The sequence below is a fragment of the Hippocampus comes genome, unplaced genomic scaffold (genome assembly GCF_001891065.2).
Source record: "Hippocampus comes isolate QL1 unplaced genomic scaffold, H_comes_QL1_v1.1 scaffold151, whole genome shotgun sequence".
Lineage (NCBI taxonomy): Eukaryota > Metazoa > Chordata > Actinopteri > Syngnathiformes > Syngnathidae > Hippocampus > Hippocampus comes.
Window position 1 is genome coordinate 1,760,376 of NW_017805591.1, and position 20,766 is coordinate 1,781,141.

General features: G+C 40.9%; 1 protein-coding gene across 2 annotated transcripts in view; it reads left to right on the plus strand.

The window, feature by feature from the left end:
* negr1 (neuronal growth regulator 1) overlaps positions 1-17,869 on the plus strand; it is a 132,730-nt gene extending 114,861 nt beyond the window's left edge. For both annotated transcript variants that reach the window (XM_019880352.1, XM_019880353.1), the window contains one exon: positions 15,631-17,869. In XM_019880352.1, coding sequence (XP_019735911.1) covers positions 15,631-15,731 — 101 coding nt within the window. In that variant the 3' untranslated portion in view covers positions 15,732-17,869. The remainder of the gene's footprint in view (positions 1-15,630) is intronic.
* The last annotated feature ends 2,897 nt before the right edge of the window (positions 17,870-20,766 follow it).

Sequence of the window (20,766 nt, forward strand, 5' to 3'; positions counted from 1 at the left end):
GTTTTTACAAAATAAACCAAATAAATTTTTCGCTTTTTTTTTTTTTTTTTTTTGACCTGGTTTGTTCCTGTTCTTAACTGTATCACACATTTCCTCGCTCTTGGTTTTGATTTAAAGCCTCTTGATAGGTGCTCGGTCGCCGCCCGCGCGGCCATCACGGTAGCAATGCCGCGCCGTTTGCCTTTATACTCCGTTGCTGTGAAAATATGCTGCAGTTTTCAATCCAAGTCGGCTTCTGTTGGCTAGGACACCGCAGGCTGAAGTTTCCTCTGCTTTTTATAGCCAATTCCAGTCGCCATGTTTACTTTGCGGAACAAAGAACAAAGCGACAACAATGAAGATCGGGGAGCATTGCCTGCTACAATAAATGTACCTAGATGACCAGCTGATGTGTTTAATTGATTTGCGAAATCGATCAATAAGGTAGGGGCACAGCTGATATGTGCGGCCATGAAATGGAAGCGGTAACTATCTGGGGAAAGCCCACTATGTCATCACAGCATGTGATTAAACGGTCCAATCACGAGAAATGATGTGCACAGCATTCTATGCCCGTGGCAGTTTGTGTCGCGACATGTGTTGCTGAGGGGCCGCAGAGGTGCTGCGCGACACAATGCAGTGGTCACGTGATGCTGTGCGGCCGGTGTCGCCCGTGAGAATGTGACAGCATAAAGAGGCCTTTAGTCTCAGTTTATCTGGTCTTGACAAAACCACTACTGACTGCCTTGCTCTTGGTTCACTTTTGGCCAGTTAATTTGAACCGCCACTTAAACAGTGCCATGAAAGTGTCTTTTAGATATCTCTCCTGCGCCTCTTCGGGGCCTTTCATCAGCTGGCTTTGGCCGTATCTGAATTCAAGCTGTTCTTCAGCACAGCGTCCAACAGACAAACAGCACAACTCAGTTTGGCAGAAGTGTGACAGGAAGATATATATATATTTTTTATTACTTATTCATTTTTTTAAACGAATTCTATTGACTTGCTCCACTTGTTTCACCTACAACAATGTAGCGTTATCGACTGAGTGGATCCATATGCACTGTCCTTATAGCGCAGCATCAAGTGGGATATACGAAGCTCTCAGAATCATTTTTTGTAATCTTTTCTTTTATTCCTTATTCACCTCATTTGTCAGACTTGATGTCACTGGTGTTGCCTCGGACTTTTGCTGATGAACTCTGCACTCATAGTAGCGCTGCTTATTTTATGTTTATCATTATTTTTGAGCCAGGCCTGCGCAGAAACACAGAGCATCTCCCGGTGACTTAAATAAACTGAACTAAAATCAACACACCCAAGCGCACTTGCTTCAATCACTGTCAAGCCTAAGAACATTCGAGCTCTCACTCAGACCAACAACGTACAACAGTTTTGGATAGTACAGTAACCCCATTCGAAGCAGAGTAGATCCACTGCCTTTCCTGCTGTCTTCCAAATCTTTTATATTGACAAACCACACCTGAAGAGCTTGAGGTTTTTTAACGTGGTTAGAAAAGGTCATGGCATTAAGAAATGGCAGTCTCTTTGAGGGGATGTTTTGCACTTAAATAAGGTTAGATCGAGCAGCTCAATTTCATCTCTCTCTGGCGCTGCGAAAAGACAGTTAACCTTACACTAATACCGAAGGCTATGAATGCAAGTTTGTATGGCGCAACCAGACAATCACTCATCGAGGGATAGTAAATATACGTTATTGTATCGTATCATATGATACACAGTAGGGTGGTCCATTTTGGAAAAGTTTGTCGGATTCGTCGGGCCGGGTCGGAAATCTTGTCGATACTATGACACAAGGATGTGTGCAAAATTTTATTCCGATCGGATAATTTTATCCCGTCCCGCAGAGCGACCAAAGTTTCCCCTATGGAAAGAATGTTACGGGGCTAAATGGTAGTACGGTTTCTCCCGTACAGTAAGGATTTTGTTTTGCTCAGTTCGCACTTGCAATAATTCAAAGACGGAAGACAGGAACGCATGTATTGCAAAAAAGGCAACCGTGGTTATCCTTCAACACTGGTGAAATTGTTGGTCCATGTTAACTGGTCCATCTGTCTATCTGTCCATCTGTCTATAATGTCCATCAACACTAGTGACACTGTTAGACCGCAAAAAAAACGAAATCCGCCGTGCGTGCCATCCCATGCCTACTTCGCGCACGGGTGCAACGCCCGGTGTCGCTCCACGACCTGCAGAAGGTGCTGTCGCTGTTCCTCGTCGCGCGTGATGGCGCCGCAGAACGCGCTGATGAGGGCGACGCCCCTCTCCGCAAAGTCGTTCACCACCCGTAGGTGACGAGCGCGCCGACGAGCCGTGGTGATGTTCGATGTCGAAAAGCGTCCTCAGCTCAGCGTCCAGTAAGAATTCCGGCGATTCTCGACTTCAATTGAAAGATATTAGCTCGCCAGTAGGTGACCGTTGTGTGTTAGGCGTGCGTTTGAGTTTGTCTCCGGCTGCTGAGAGCAGCGATGGAATGGTTAGTTAGTCAGGAGGTGATCGTTCGGGCAACATTCAGCCCAGCCAGTGTCACGCATGGCAAAATACACGGTTAAAATACACATGTTCACCCTATTGAGACCAGTTGTTATGGTGGAAACTTTGGCCGCTTTGCGGGACGGGAAAATATCATCAGATCGGAATGAAATTTTGCACAGAACCTTGTACCATAGTATCGACAAGAATTCCGACCCGGCCCGACGAATCCGACAAACTTTTTTTTTTGCCATGAAAATGTGGACCACCCTAATACACAGTCTATTATTGTATTGTATTATGCAGCAATGACCGAGTGAAAACCTAAAAACGTTTGTGAATTTAGTACATACGAATTCCGCAAAAATTACTAAAATGCAGTCTCTAGTACGTCTGTCCAAAAACTTTGAATGGATGCTGTCTGGATGCTGTTTATGTAACCAAATACTACAAAATACTGCTTGTATATTCTCCCATGTGCTTTAGTCAGAAAAGATGCACTGCTGCACACTTTTTGGGCTCCCATCGGGTTAAGTGTGTCACTTACGCACCTTTAGGAAATTTCTGCACTCTGGGTGGCGCGACGTTTAAATGAGGGTGTCCCATGTCATATCTAGTAGTGCACATACAGTATTCTCCCAGAGACATCTTTCCTCTTGTGCGCTCAGTAGGTTGTACTAAGGACTTGTGCCTCTTGAAGGTGAAACATCATATTACACATTTTGATTCAACTAACTGCTTCTGTGCTCCACTGAAGACGGGTACGTGACCGTGACTGGTGCTGGTGGCTAAGAGTTTGTCTGAAAGTGCCATTGCAGTCATTGTATTGGTGGCAATGGTGAGTTAGATATTGAATCATTTGCTTTTATTTGAAATTTGCCGGTTGTGAAATCCAGAAAAGTGATGCGCTTGCGTGTATATGCGACGAGAAGCGTTGTTTGGCACAAAGAACGGCCAGCTCACTCGTTTTTAAACTAATGGAACAGCTCCAAATACGCATTCATTCATGAGTATCGTCGTCTAGTTAATTTACTTTTATTGTATTTATTAAATGCAGAGTCCTAAAATTTATGCTCCTTCAATCAGTGATAGCAAAATGAAGCTTCAAATTTGCTTCATGAAGCAATTGTATTCTTTTTAACTCCTTTTAATGGTACTGTGTGTTCGACAGTGTTCTAACACGAAGCAAATTAGAAGCGTCGGTTTCCCATTTTCCTTTCCTTCAATGCAAGTCACTTGCGGGGGCAAGCAGTGTATAACCTCCAGATTGATACACAAGTCAATTTCAAATTTAAAGTTTGTCATGTATTCCAAATTGGTCTCTATGGAATGGACGTCTCAGTAAAACTCCAGAATCTGGGACTGCAGGCATCTTCAGAATCCAATGGATCGTACTTCATCGGTGGCAGCACGAGTTTTGACCGGTGACGCATGTGGGTTTGAAAGAAGCCTACAAATGAGAATCGCTACACCTCGAAAGTGCGTAATGAATCGACTGAGAACGCGAGAATATGCCTCTGAAAGCACATTTTATAAAATGTTGCACTCAGTCCCTTGTTAAAAAAAACAAAAACAAAAAACAAACAAAAAAAAAAACTAGCCAAACAATCCATTTTTAGTCAATAAATAAAAAAAAATAAAAATTGGTCCCTGGAATGTGTCAACCTGCTCCTGTAATAGGTATGCATTTTTGTTGACAATATGTCAATCAATTCCACAAAAAAAAAAAAAAATCCCCCTAAGGGCTGTCATTTTAATTGGACAAATGCAGTACTTATGTGTAACAGTAGAGGTGGCAGTGAGTTGCCTGCTGTAAAACAAAGGAAGATTTTGGCCTCCAATCATAGTGCCACATTGTTCTCCTTCACAGTCACCGTGTCTAATGTTTCATAATGTGATTGGTAAAAATGGTATTTTCTAATCATGTTACAATTTGGACCATTTACATTTGTAATATAGTATTTTTCCCGAAAATTACATGAAGTTAATGGCAACTTTCTGTTACTTTTTTTTTCCATTTGCTCATAAAGTAGAGCAACCATCCGTGCTTTTGAGTGATACATTAACCTGCCATGCATGTTTTTAGAATGTGGGAGGAACCCGGAGTACCCGGAGAAAACCCACACAGGCATGGGGAGAACATGCAAATTCCACACAGGATCTGGAATCGAATCCGGTACCTCCGCACTGTGAGGTCGACGCGCTAACCACTTGACCACCGGGCCGCCCACATTTTGCTCACAATATTTAAAAGGAGTAATTGTATGATCATGATAGTTTGGTCGGAGATGGTGGATTTTGGGTGTGTGTGTGTGTGTGTGTGTGTGTGTGTGTGTGTGTGTGTGTGTGTGTGTGTGTGTGTGTGTGTGTGTGTATGTGTGTGTGTGTGTGTGTGTGTGTGAATACTTGAGTTGCATGTGTGCGTGCGGTTATGGTATTTTGGCACTAGACACATTTAACAAAGGTTGGCAGGTCTGCAAACTTTGCAAGTCCTTGCAAGCCAACTGTGTCCCATTTGATGGTAGGATTTGCGTATGGCTGTGCGCATTAGTTGTGGATGGCTGCTGCTGACAGTCAATGATACACTTCTTCTTGCACACACACTTGCACAAACACTTTCCTGCATCCTGCACAGCTCAGCGGCTTCTCATTTTAGCCGAGTTCGCCTCATACAACCGAGGAATTAAAATGCTAGTGCTTAAGGGCAAAGCCCCGAAGGCCCAAAGTAGAAACTATTAACTCTTTACTATTTCCCTATTCTTCTAGCTGATGAGTTATTCAAGGCTCTTTACAAGGCTCTGCCCTCTTTACATTCACTAATAATAATGAGCAGACGTCAATGAACATGCTGAGAGAATGTCCTTGGCAAAAGAACAGTGCAGAGAGGATGGCCTTAGAAGACGTCAACCCACCTTGTATTTATTTGCTTATTTTTGTTTGAACATCTCACAAGCCCCTCAGAGGTCTGCCACCTTTGATTTTAATTAATTTGAGTCCTGCACCATGTCACTTGAAAAGCAGACTAGCGGATTAAGCCATTTTGTTCTTCCTAATGCCATATAACATGGCGAGATCTTTTTGATGCTGGGTGGCTCCCAGTGGGGATCCAGTCACAGATCTGAATACCAACATGAAACAGCAGAATTGCAAGGGATTGTGCATTTCACCACTAGAAGACTTTGAAATCACAGAGTAATATCAAAGACATTCTATTGTTCTTCACTTGCTTTTCTTTTGAATGACATTGTAGTAGATCTCTATGGTGAATTCGCTTTGATAATAAGACATTTAGCAGATTGATGTGGGCTGAGATGATGAGTTACTCACATATTTTTTTTTCTAGATCAGCTCATAGCTTAATTTAAAGCATTTTAACCCTTTGATACCTGACCCATCAAGTAATAGCCAGAAAAATCAGATTTTTGGGAACTGAGATGTTCATTAAATAATTATCCCTTATAACCAAATCCACAAAAATATTTTTGCCTTGTTATTTTGTTTTAGATATTTGTTGTATCACATTTATAAGCATTGTGTAAATTACATCAAAAACTGAAAATTTGGGGAAAATCATATTTTGAACCTGCAGTATCAAATTTGATACACATGATTTAATGTACTATAAAGAATGAGTTACATAATGAAAATGCATGTATCAAATATGATACGAATGGCATTATAGGGTTAAAATAAAAGTAAAAAGGTGATTTACATCTCCCTCAAGAATATAGATCTCTGTTCTCTCACTAGCCATCAAATTCAACTCTTTGCTAGCATAGCCGTATATGCTTCTCGCATGTTGGGTTTGACTGGTTAAATTCTCACAACAATCATGGTCCAATTACTGTTTACGTGTAACAAAACCAAAGCAAAAATGTCATGCCTTATGCCAGAGCTGCCAACTCTTACGGCTTGGCTGTACTTTGTTGCAAATATTAATAAATGCCCCCTCGTCGCGTTCGTTAACATTGAAAGTTACGGATATTTACAAATCCGGATATTTAAAAATTGACGTTCTAGTGAGGATTTTGGTCCTTGAAAACATGTCTTGAGATGAAAATGTCGACCGGCACTAAAAAGTTTGGAGACAACAGTCTTTGTTTAAAAAATAAATAAATAAATAAAATATGTGCAGAGTTAGAATATTAATGCTAAGTACTGTAAATATGTTAATTATCTTGTGATGGATTGACTCTAAAGCATTAATATTAGTTTGTACAATTTTATAGATGGCTGTCCAATAATTCATACACAACAAATGTGTGCTGTCAAAAGGTTATTCATCTTAGAAACAAACGTCAACTGCAGTGTGCTATGACTATCATAAAACTTTTCGGAATATGCCAAATCGTAGAAATGTAGCTCGTGGTGAGTGATATTTTTAATCATTTGTCTCTATTTTGGTCCTTGAAAACATGTCTTGAGATGAAAATGTCGACCGGCACTAAAAAGTTTGGAGACAACAGTCTTTGTTTAAAAAATAAATAAATAAATAAAATATGTGCAGAGTTAGAATATTAATGCTAAGTACTGTAAATATGTTAATTATCTTGTGATGGATTGACTCTAAAGCATTAATATTAGTTTGTACAATTTTATAGATGGATACATAGATAGACACACACACACACACACACACACACACACATACATATATAATGTCATGTCCCGCTGTTTTGTTCCGGACAGAATTTTAAAAATCCATATAAATTGTTCAGGAAGTGTGTTTCTCTATCTTACCAGCTCTGTCATACCATGTTGGTAAAGACCATTATTGTTGTTGCCTTTGTTTAAAAAAAATAAAATAAAATATGTGCAGAGTTGGAATATCACTGCTAAGTACTGTAAATATTTTAATTATCTTGTGATGGATTGACTCTTTGAAGCATTAATATTAGTTTGTACAATTTTATAGATGGATACATTGATAGATACACACACACACACACACACACTCACACACACGCACACACACACACACACACACATATATATAATAACATGACCCGCTGTATTGTTCCGGACAGAATTTTTAAAATCCAGATAAATTGCTCAGGAAGTGTGTTTCTCTATCTTAGGCGCTCTGTCATACCATGTTGGTAAAGACCATTATTGTTGCAGTATACTAAGGGTGAATGCATTCTTTTAAATGTGTTTACTGTAGAAAAGAAATATATGTATTTTAAGTATTATTAAATAGTGCTTTGGGGTGGTGCTGAATGAAATAACATGGAGCCAATCTTCCTGGAAATTGTTCGAGAATTTAGCATTGGTATCCAAACCCAGGGATTAGGTTTGAGATGATTAACTAATTAAACATTCTTTACTAAATTGTCTGTGGCGTTCCGATCAATTACATTCAATTGTACATTCATACATTCAATTACAGATTGTACCAAACTAACGCTATTTCCCTTTACATCCTGCGATAATTCTCCGTCTTGGAATGAAGAAAATAAATTGAAATGACAATCTGCTTTGGGCCTGAATGACACGTAGAAAGACAAGGCATGTAAACGGGAATAGATTGGCTGTGCATTGCTTCTTGTACCCACCCATCTTAAATGTGCCAACACACCAACACGCCAAGTTTAATTTCTCAATCAAGGCAGAATCCTCCCCATCTGTGTTCTGAGTGACTATTGTTTTACCTTAGGTGTTGGTTTAGCCTTTTTCATTAAAGATGCCCATAGTTTACAATGGTGGAGCAAAGAGGGTAAAAACAAAAAATTCTAAGGTGACTCTGAATGAAAGGATGTTTTTATGTGCATCGATAAGATCATGTCTGACAAATTCCAGTGTGAGATGGTCATCTGCCCCTTTCTGTTGTGCTAAACATTATTGTCATTGCACAAAGAGCACACAGCTCAGCACTTCTAAACCATTATACAGAATGCACTCGGAGCAGATTGGATGAGCTTGTAGATCATACTTAACTTTCAAATGTACCTGTTTTTTTTTTTTTTTTTTGCTTGCATTGATGAGTCTAATCACCTCGAAACGTGCACTTTTCTCATTGTGCAAAACAGTGGAACCTCCCTTGAAGCAAGATTTCCCTGAAGCCAATTTGTAATTGCATAAATAAATGAATATAATGAGAAAAGTGTGCGTTTAAAATGGGAAATTCAAAACTTTGTCATGCATAACATTGCACAAGGTCTTAGCATAGTGTGTCCCAATGTAGGTAGTATCCAAGGGAAAACTGTACGTGAATATTTTTGTTGATTTTACATTTTAAGATGGTTAACCTCTGTTTGCACTTGCCGTTTGACATGGACGGCAGTTTAGAATGTTCAAGTATTACTTTACGAATACTTCAACAGAACCAGTTAAGGGTGTGATCCACCTTTCACCCCAAGTCAGTTGGGATAGGCTCCAGCATGCCCGCGACCCTCATGAGGATAATCGGTTTGGATGATGGATGGATGAATAGAAATGCTTAATGCTTAGTTAAAAATGCATTATAATTTGTTAGCTGTGTGTGTGTGTGTGTGTGTGTGTGTGTGTGTGTGTGTGTGTTTGTGCGTGCGTGCGTGTGTGTGCATGCATGTGTGTGCGCGCGCGTGCCAAGGGGTGGTAGAACATTGGCGGTGGGCCACAAATTGACCCCGGGCCATAGTTTACATCACCCTGATGATCAGATCAGCTGTCACGGAATATGTCATTCAATAGAGAATTTGAACTCTACATTTGTTCATTTAATTACTCATAGAATGGATACATCGCTGCCTTGTTTTCTCTTCTGAAATTATATTTCGCTAATTTACTGTATTAAAAAACATAGTTCGTTTTCTTCGTCCAGCTAAGCTCACTTATAAACATGCTGTCAAAAAAAATAAAATCTTCAGACGGATGGAGTGTGTAAAGAACACACCATCGCCAGCTCCAAAATGAGTCATCTAATTTCAGCAAAGATGATTTTGCACCCTTTCACCACAAAATAATGGTCGAAAGTGTCAAGAGGATCATAAAAGCGGTCTTTATTTGTTCCTACATGTTCTTTCATTTTCGTTGATCATGTTTTTTATTGATATTGCAGCAAGAGGTGCTGGCAGATCCGGGTGGATTTTATCCACTTCTGAAAGTGAATTTGAAAGGAAGGTATTTGTACACTCTTGTAGTAGGTGTTGTATGTGGTATGAGAGGCAGGTTTGGAACCACTCCTGAATCAATGTTGCTCTCTTGAGGAGACGACAGCTTTTATCTGGACCTCAGGCAGGCAGGCAGGCAAGAGGAAACCAAGTGGGGAGTAGAGACTGTATTGTGTACACTGCCTCTGGTTCCGTGTTTGTTTAATAAAGGAACACTTCATGTGTGACGCTGTCGAAGCCTGTGGGCGTGCCCTATCCAAAGCAGAGCGTTAGGAATAATTTGCTTGCACATATAGCATGTGCCACTATTGACTTGTGACTCTCCTCCTCACAGCCTCGCGCAGTGCAACTGCAAGACATAATCCACTGCCCATGTTAATCACTTGGCAATTGATTAGGTCCTTTTTTTGGTCCAACAATTTCTATGAACCACTGATGATCTGAGTGAGATCAATAAACAGTTAATAGTAGGCAAAGACAGTAGGGCTGGGCGATCGAGTTCAGGCTCCAGCTCGGCGTGAGTGAGCTTGACGTGAGGCGAAATCAAGTCCTGTTCAAGTAGCCTCAGGTGAGAAAGCAAGAACCAGGAGGTTGGCAGCGATAAACTTATCTTATATCAAGCAGGACCAAAATACACGTAGCCCTCCAGTTGGCACATGCGGTGTTATCAGCGCCGTGATGGGAAATGATAACAGCGAGCTGTGTTATCATAATCCTACATACATAACAGTAGGAATCATTATTTTTGGAACGTACAGAAAGCAATGCATGAAACGAAGGGCAAGAAGACAAGGTTGCTTCCTGGCAGGAGATCAGATGGTATCAGGCTGTATTGATGGAGCAACTCATGGGAACGTAACTTGCATGGGTTGCTCATAACTGACCAAACTGTCATTGTCATCACAGTGTGGGGGCACAGCAACTGACTCAGCACAATCTTTGTGTCTGCAACACAGAAATAAACCCCTTATAAAAATTAACAGCTAGAGGGGTCAGGGGAATTATTAGCGAGAGTGGGAATGAGAGACCCAAATATGAGAGGGGGGATTATTAGAGAGAGTGTGTGTGTGCGTGTGTGTGTGAGATGCTGTGGGAATTTGGTGCATGCTGACACCATTTGTTTGTCTCACTGTGCATTTTGTTAAGCCACAAATATTAAACAGATTTAGAGGGAGCAGTCAAAGTCATTGAGTAATTATACTTTTTGAAACACTGCGATTAAAAATTCAGCTCTTTCTCTTTAGTCCTGGAATGTTTACTCTCGAGGTGTTGGGAGGGGAAAATAATAAAGTATCTTTTTTAAAAACAAAGATTTACCCAGGAGACGTGCTTGTAAAATGCATCATTTGCAGGCTCCCAAATTCCACACATCAAGACGTGAACAGATGGGTGCAATAAACACAAGCCCAGGCCACTGGGGTAGTTTTCTCCACTGATAACTGGGATATTTGTGAAAGGTAAGGCATGCAAATAGACACCACTTAAGACATACGAATCAAGCAAGGGGTCGAGCCATTCTGAAGGAGGACGTTCTTTAACTCACTCACTCCCAAAGACGTTTTTAAACGTCTTTTCAGACTTGGTCCAGAATTGGCTGGTACTGAATGAGTTGTTAAGGAGAACCTCGGAAATACCTTCCCTAATGAGATTCCTTCCTCAGCTCACCATGTTATGAGTCCAGATACCCCACTGATTCGTTGATTGAGTCAAGCTGAAGGCCAAATTCTCCCTTCAATCAGACGCCCCCCGATCACTCAGCCAGCTATCGGGTGATCCCCCTCTTGCTCATTCCCTCCCTTGTTCCGAGCCCACCGCTGAGAGTGGCCATTAGTACTTCGGGTCCCAAAACCATTCAGTTGGGTGTTCATAAATGCTCAGGGTCAGGTACCATGATGTGCGGCAAGCGAGGTTGCTGCGAGGCAGTTAAATGATCTCTGAAGGCGATTTTGATAATGGAGGCTTTTCATTACTCGCTGTAATGCAAATGATTGGTGGGGCTAATGAGCTTGAAGGTGCGCGTGAATGAGAGCTCCGAGGAATTGGCGTGCATGGTGATCATAGCCAAGGTGATGAATCGCGAACATGAAAACTGCTCGCCTTGAACAAGAACAGGGTTAGAAATGATTAGACTCATGGGTCAGTGAGTCCAGTTACCATTGTCTCAGACCGACCGGCTAGAATGCAGCGCGACGCTCATGGTTGACACTCATCATACTGTTTGTTGTTGGGAGTGATGGTACTGACAACGGGCCTTCGACACAGCTTGTAAAAAGAAAATGGATGGTGACACATTCTTTGAAAGTGGATGATGCCGCCACCTCCACCACCAAATGTCCTGATTGTTTATCGACTAACCATCTTGGCCCAGCTTTTTCAGTGCATTGAAGGCCGCTTGTGTGAGCAGGATCGCTTTTGCCACCCGTGGGCACTTTCAGAGGAGCCGCGAGGATAGGACTTACAGGCCACTGACTTGATGGTCAAGGACATTGAGCCCCTCCCTCCACCTTTAGAGCCCATCTGAGGAAGCGTCCTTTGGGAGAGTGGGATGCTGCCTGGCTGGCTGCCTGCCTGTCCACGCATCACTCCTAACAACCTGCTAGGGGGATTGGACCGAGTCGAGGGGGTGAATCGTCACTCAACAATAAAAGGGATGAAATTCAAAACACAGTCCAGTACAACCACACCAGAGATGTTCCTTGATTCTTCTTGCAATTATTGATGTGGTACACATGAAAAGGAGGAGGGAGAATTTCTGTGCTGGTCAATTTTAGATTTTGGAAGGTTTGAATAGAGTGACGACAAGGAAGAGGCTGCTTTTTAATGAACGAGAAATTGCTCGGGAATGCTGAGAGGTACTGCATCCGAGCTAAACGTTATTTTTCAATCCGTATATTTTCTTGGCGTATTATTTTAGGGTCACAGGAACCTGTGCCTGGAAGGACTGCCAATCAAACACAGGGCAAAGAAAAAAAATGAGGATATTTACAGAAATCATGTAACTGCCTCGAGAAAGGACTTTGAGGCAATGCCATGGTATTTTGATTTCTTCCCTTTGTGTATAAAAAAATATATATTATTTCAGTTTCTAAAACTACCAAGCCAGGGAAAAATAATAACTAACCCTAATTAGCTTTGTTGTTGAGAGAGTTCGACTCAATTGAGAGATGACGATGATGTTACATGCCATTGAATTGGGAGGCGAGTTAATGAAAGTATTTTCTTTGGCGAATGATTCTCATACAAGAGTGTTCCTCTGAATTATAGTACACTGTGAAACACACACGCACACACACACAAACACACACATGTTACTACAACACAAACTCCAAACAGTGTCACTGTTGTATATTTCAGTATGATTCATTATCTGTGTCAGTAGTGAGTGAGGTTCATGGCCCGAACATTTGTTGTACATATGATATGTGGGTGACAAACCTGCTGTCGGTGGAGATTTGGAAGGATAAGGGAGGGGGAACAAGAAGAGGGAGTCTGCTTCATATTCCCAGGAGACCATAGGCGATGGCCCCGGTCCACAGCGACAACACGGAAGCAGGTTTTGTTTTTCATGACTTTGTCTCTTGCTTTGCGGAGGCTTCTTTAGTGCCATTGTATTGCCAAACACTAATTGAAGCATATCGCTTTCATCCCCGCTCATTTGTGAGCTCTCTTCTTCCTTTAGAGCGCCGTTTGTCTTCCCACCGCTCGTGCACCTTGTTGGTTTCTTTATGATGTATTGTCTCAGAGTCTGACGCTTTATTGTAGCCGGGTGCTGATGTACATGGCAATTAAATTGAAGCCCCAAAGAAGCTTCACTTCAATCACTGTGTTCTTTCACCGCTCTCTTATTTCTTTTGATTTCACTTCTTGCTTCCATCAGCGCCCCCAAACACACACACGCAGAGTCACTTCCTCTCACCATTTTTCACCATCATGTTAATACACACAATAATGGTGTTGCAAGGCAGTTCCAGGTTTGGGAGTTAATTAGAATGGCAAGTTAAAGCCCACACAGTGGAAACAATGGAGGCTTTGCTTTTGCTTTTTCACAGTGGCACAAGGAGATAATAAGCTAAAGTCAAACACTGTGAGCAAGCAGGCACCAAGTAACTCTGACAAGCCTTCTACCTGCCTCGACACTTCCTAATGCATGCGGCCCATATTGCTGTTATCCAAATGACAATAATAGCAAGGGGCGGATAATAACTGCATCTATAAATGAAAGTGGGGAAACCAGTCCCAATGATGTCGCTGTGGTGTGGCGGGAGCACAATGCAGAGCTCTCAGACTCCGGCAAACATTGGGGTGGCTGAGCAGAACAGGGGCTGTTGCCATGGAAACCTTTGCTCGGCTCACTCGCTGAAAACTGTGTCATTATCCTGTACTGCCGATTGGAGAAGAGAGAGTAGGAGCGCGGGGCGAGAAAGAAAGAAACAAAGATGAGACAAAGATAGAACTGGAAAGATAAAAGGGAAAACAAGAGCCAAAGAGCCCCACGTCATCAAACTGTGCTCTAATTTTGACACCTCAAACTGATGCTCTCCCCACTTTCTCTGCTTGTCAGTGGAACCAGAGTTTGCTCCGTAATAGCTGAACAACTTCAATACAGTAGTAGCAAATAATGTGAGAAAATGTCAGGGAAAAAACAGGGCTGTCAGGTGATAATAGGACAGGTGTCACTTTGTTCTCTCCCTGCCATTGTCAAAAACAAGCTCCTTCTTGGCTATCGCTAATCACGTTCACTGTATGTGTTTGTCAATACAACACAACCAGAGTCAAAAATGCAGTCCGGGCTTGTTAAAGTCTGACATGGAGACAATTGTACGGGCTTCTTTTTACTTTTTATGCTTGTCACTTGGCTGGTGAGTGTTTGTACAGAGTGAGGTCCACACCAAAGGAGTTACAGTCAACTAATTACAATGGCGTGCAAATAGAGGCACCCTTCTGATACGGGTGTTGCACCGCATGATTTCCCCAGTTGGAACGTGGCTTGTTTGCACTGCCTCGCCGCGCTTTGTGTGTGCGTCTGTACTTCTGTTGTGCTGCAAAAAAGACAAAGTTGGAATTGAAGAGTAGCCCCTTTCCAATGAAACGCTGCCCAGCCCAGCACAGCTCCCAACAGAGGCGTGCCCAAAGTACTGTGGCTTTCTGATGGTCATGCAAACAACAACATAAAAAAAAGGCTGTCCTCCCTCCTGAAGCTCTAATGCAGTGAGTGGATCTTAACCTTGTTCGAGGTACCGAACCCAACCAGTTCATCTGAACCCTTTATAAGTGAAAAATAAAAATGTGATTTTTTTTTTTTTTTTACAAATTCAAGACATAAAAAATGCATTTATTAAAAACAGAAAACAACTTAAATAACATTTCAAGACATAAGTAGATGATTTTTTTCGTTGTGCACACACAAAATGAACCAGCCAGTGATGGCCAAGTAGGCGTGTCAATTAGACTAATTGACATGTTGAGTCGGGTGTGTCTGAACATCCATGGCAGAGGCTTCGTCGAACCCCTGAGACCGATTCACCGAACCCAGATTAATAACCACCGACGCAACTTGTTTCATTTCAAGTGTCAGTACGTATTTGTCTCCCGATTGTCTTCATCATGTTTATTCAACATTATTTCATCATTCAACTTTTTCACAACTTGAGAATGTTAGTTTATTTGAGAAGGGTGATTAATATTTGAAACAGTCTCCATTAAACATTTTCAACACTTCATTGAAGGTAAAAGAATGTGTGTGCCCCAAATGTGGACCCATTTGAAAATACTCCCTAAAATGGGCTCTGAAAGGGTTGGTTTTTTTTTCTGTTTTTGTTTTTCATACATGCCCATTTTGTTCTGTTGTGATTCTCTTCAAACGAAAGCACTTTTAGTCAGCCTTTGGTATTTGTCTTCTTGTTCTTAAAAGAAACCAACTGCATCTACTGTTCTACCTCAAAGTTTGACTATACCAACTGTAAAATAGGAATAATTAACTCAAACGATTGTCATTCACAGATCTCGTGTTGAGTTTGTTGCCAAGTGACCGCACCACCTCGACTTATGTTCTCTTATTTCCCACCCACAGCTCCCAACACTGCGCCCTACGGGAGTACAGGAAGTGCGCACGTCCCGATGGCCTGCCGGTACCTGGTCCTGGCTCTGACCACCTTGATGGTGGCGTACTAACGGCGGAGCGGCGAGCAAAATGACTGTCGAGAGCATTTACGAGTCTTTGGTGGCATCACCCATGACTGGATTCCAATCGGGAGGAGTTTGTCGCAAGGCAAAGAGTGGAAAATATTCATTATTTTTCCGTTTTTGTCATGGTGAACTTCATGTAAATAGTATTTGTTGTTTACTTTATTTGCGTTTTTTAATTTTTTGATTGATGGATGAAATCAGCCCCTCCCCCTCCCTGGCATCCAATCATATCAAACGCTCAGCTTCACTTACTCTGTTTATCTTATCTCATGACTATAACAAAACAACTGTGCCAATTCTATTCTCTCAGTGCAGATTATTACCATAACAATGTTCTTTTGAATGTATTGTAGGTAGCTGAATGGAAGAAAAATCTCATTTGACTGTAAAAAAAAACAAAAAAAAAATATTCAAAAGCAGTAGTCACCTCATTTTGTTTGTGTTCCGTTGGTGTGCCTGTTTAGCAGCTTCAATCAGGTAGGCAAAGTAGAAAAGTCACCTGTAACATCTTTATCTGAACAAACACATTTTTTTTTCTTTATTTGGACTTCATTCAAATGGCAATGTACAGATGACGGCCTCGTTTACCCTTCGCAGATATAAATGTTTGTCACATTTCTTCAAGATTTGTTTCTGTCGAGAGGAAAAGCCGAGCTCACGTGCTTTGCTCATATCTTGAAGTTTTAATGGGCCACTGTTTGCATTTCGGGAGGGTGACTCACTCCTCTGTCTTTTACAAAAGAGTTCATTCAAAAATGGATCTCAAAATGGATGGATACCTTACAGTGTTGTTGCACTTGAGATTGTTACGGTATCTGCCACTTTCAAGAGTGCCATGAAGTCGGAAAGTGGCCGTTTAGATTAGATGAAACGTTTCAGCAGAAAACATTATCATGTGTGAGTCGTTAATTTGATTTTTTTTTTTTTTTAAACAGCCTATTTTGGGGCAGACGGAATGGCATATACACTGTATAGATTATATATATCAACATACACATTAACATGCAGCACCGGTTGTATGAAATAGCTATTTCTAACATAGCCAATAAATACAGGCTAATATCGTTTCTAAAGCGTGTTTGTGGGCACCGCCATAGTTGTGACATCAAACTGCTGCATCCTGTGCAGTAAGAAAACATGGCTTTGCCGTGATTTGACAATTTGAATCTTCAATTTTGTTTTCCAATTTTCCCAGTTCTCTGTAATGCAGTATTTCTACCAAACCAACTCTGTCATTGCCACACTTTTTTTTTCATAAATAAGCTTAAACATGGCAGAAAATGTTCTCCTAAGGTACATGCGAATTCTAGAAAAGTAATTATCTTTAAAACGTGCTTACTTTTCATTCCAAGTATTTGCCATGTTAGCTGCGGAAAACTGCTTAGCAACCCGAGCTTGAATCATCCACAGACAAAGTGAGCGTCCATCGCACTAAATCAAGCGTTCTATTTTTCTTCATTTTGTAAACTGAACCTGGTGACTTCTGACTTTCAGTATACGGCATAATCATCCTCCGGTATCTATCGATCTACAATGTAAGAATATACTGCAATGCCTTAATAGTAATGTAAGTAAAGTACTCACTGAAAGACATTTAGACAAGCCACTAAATGTTTGTTTGACATACTGTATTCTTGAATGTTCCATCCGATCAAAGAGTGCAAATCATTCAATTGGGCGTAAATTGAAAAGAACATTTAACTGAGTTGCCGTCATGTCAAACTCCCAATATGCTCACATGAACTTGAAACTGCAAATCTTCTAGCGAAATAGCCATGGCAGTTAAAAGACTTTAAAGCACAAACACTGTTATTGCTTCTATGTTTGGTTTTGTGGTGATTTATTTTTATTGTAGGCTTGTTAAACAAATGAAAAAAAAAAAAAAAGTGAAAAGAGAAAATCTGCACCATATGGTCTTGTTTAAATGTTAATCTACAATGAACAATGAGTGAGGAATATATTTATTCACTTCCTTTATAAAAACAATGTGTAAAAGTACATTTGAAACAACCGGTTATGTGACACTTGTTGGATTTGAATGGGCATACAGTGGCATTGATTGAGGTGTCATGACTGTCCGGGGGATTTATTTGTCGAGTAAAAGAACAAATGTTTGCAATCAATTGAGTTCCTTTTTGAAGTGGGAAGAGGGCGTGCACCAATATAACGGTATTATAGAGCAGATTCAGTGTGTGTGTGTGTGTGTGTGTATTTGTGGAGAAAAATACAGATACATGTGTATCGTTAGAACCAGAGTGTGTAGTCCTAGTTTTCGCACACTTGAGTGTTTGACGTGCAGAGTGTGCTTGTGATGCATGTCGACATGAAACAGCAGACATTTTATTTTTTCAATGCATTTATTTTTTTTTAATCACAGTCGCCTATCATCTATCCTGCGGATTTTTTTGTGCCCTATTTGAGGACAGCCTGAAATTTAATGGCATTTGTCACCTGCTAGTGAAGTGGTGCCTTGAGATACGCATGACCTGACTTTCAAGTACTTTGAGATCTGATCATTTGGGCGATTTATATATGTATGTATTTATTTTGCTTTGACTCAACTTAGTTCACTTCACATCCTGCCGTAGCTTGGCAGAGAACAATTCTCTCCCCCCCCCCAAAAAAAAAAGAACCTTCAAATTGTTGCCACTCCCAGTTGCCTTTAAATCAGCTAGCTTAATCCTAATTCATAATGGGAATGAAAGATGGTCTTAAAAAAATGCTTATATGTGTGTTGTTTTAGGGAATGTATATTCAACCACAAACTGTGGCAAAACACATGTAGAGAGACAATATAACAAAACTCACAAGTATGCATTCTTTATCCTCTGCGAAAAATGACTAAAATTACTCTATAATAATGATTCACTTACAATTGTTGACTGAAACCTCGCCTGTATCACTGTATTAAACTGTTGCCCGGTGGTCAAGGTACTCACGCCGAAACTTGACATTCTATTTCATGTTCCTGCCATGTTTTTATGAAGTACAATTTTCTTCGTTTGTTGGCTGGAAGCGATTACTGGCTTTTCCATTCATTTTAATGAGGAAAGATGATTCTGTGATTTGAGTGCTTTGAGTTACCAGTGTTTTCACGCAATGAATTAAACTCATATCTCAAGGCACCACTGTACTCCACATTAAATGTACTGGATGTTGAATATTAGGGGAGGAAAAATGGCATCAACAATTCCCTTCTATTCATTCGATCGTATTTGCAATTACAGCCTTCACGTTCTGACACTTAAACCCATACGTGAGTTCATGAATGCTCATCGGGGTTAGTCCCTGTGTAACTGCTGTGTCATGATTATTGTGGCGTATCATGCACATTTGTTGGCCCTCGAACGCATCGTGCAAATACTCGGCTGAGCTCAGATGGCCAGATGCCACGGTGCACACAGCATATAAGGATTTTCCCGCTTTTGCGCCCGCCGTCCTTTTTGACTGCGCTGTTGCTCGCTAAATCTTCTGGCTTATTCACAAACATAAAACACGGTTCATTTCATCCCTGAATGCATCGAGGGGCGGTTCGGTTTGGACTTTGTTTGCACAAACTAGAATCACATCATGTTGAACTCCCTGTGTGCTCCGACAGGCTGTTTCATGATTATCTTCAGTCCAAATTAAAATGTTGATTCACAAGTGGGAAGTTTACTGCCTCACCTCCCCGCTGACATCAAAAATTACCTGATTTAAATAAACCCTTGCATCTATAGCAGCCCCACGCTTGAGGTTTGAAATGACCCGTCGCCATGATTCTGGATCCAACTGATGCGTTCAAATCCAGAGAAGCCACTCCATGCTACTCCTGGGATCTAAGAAGTACTGTACTAAATGTGCCTTCAAAGTATTTTGTCAAACACCACAATGGCAAAAGGTGACCTTTCGTTTGAGCCGCATTTACATTCAGCAGTATTATTTTACTTTGGGAAATATCAATCAAGCTTGTGTTTTCCTGGGAATGGGCATGCTAATTGATTAATAGATCTTGAAAATTTGGCCAATGGGGTGGAATGTGAGACAAAATGTAGTGCACTCCTTGGATGCAAGCAGCAGAGGTGTTGGTGATTCCATCACTAGATTGCTGTCAAAAGAAGCCCAATTGTGATGTCAGCTATGGCGAGTTAAGCTACGTACGGATGATGTAGCACAATTCCTGAGTAGCACTATTCTAGCATTGAAACAGGAGCATAGAACATTTACCAGTAGATTTCCTTTAAAAAATCATAATAATAATAAAAATAGTGTTGTGTACTGACATAAAATTCTTAAGCAAGCAACTAGCAGTGTGCTTAGCTCCGCCCTGCACTAGCCTACTGTGCTAATGCTCCACTGAAAAATGGGCCGGTATTGTTTATTTCTTATTTTTTGGCAATGGAAATGTACAAAATAATAAATAAAATAGCATAGCGATCAGAACCGCACAACTGGTTGGAGAAAGTAAAGCTTCAGAAATTTGCTCCTTGCTAAAATCCAAACTAAAGTTATTATGTGCAATCTTGCACTCACGACTTTCACTGGTAACGGCCAGAATTATTTACACGCACATTTTCTTTTTTTTTTTTTTTTTTTAATCCATTTACATGTTTGTGCGATAACATCATAATTATGTTTCTCTTTAATTATAGCCAGAAATGTGCTTCACAGTGACCTTTGAGCACCTGACAAAATCACTTATGGGAGCAAAAGAAGAGATAAAGTTGCACTTTTATTAAATTGGACTGCCTTTTCACCATATTATGCGACTCTAAATACCATGCACTGCATTTGTTGCCCTCAATATACATTAAGAGATGCAGGGTTCAACTCCTTCTTTGACGCACATTTCTTTCTGTTTTTAAGGTAATAGACACTACCTGGCAGTTAGCTTCCGTGCAGCTGCAAAAAAATAACTCAACTAAACAATTCTTCTTGAAATCAACTGATTTCAACAATCAGCAACACCTCTACCAGTTAGAATGCATTTACAGTAGTGTGTGAGTTACAATGTGGGGCGACAAGATTGCACTCAAGTGCT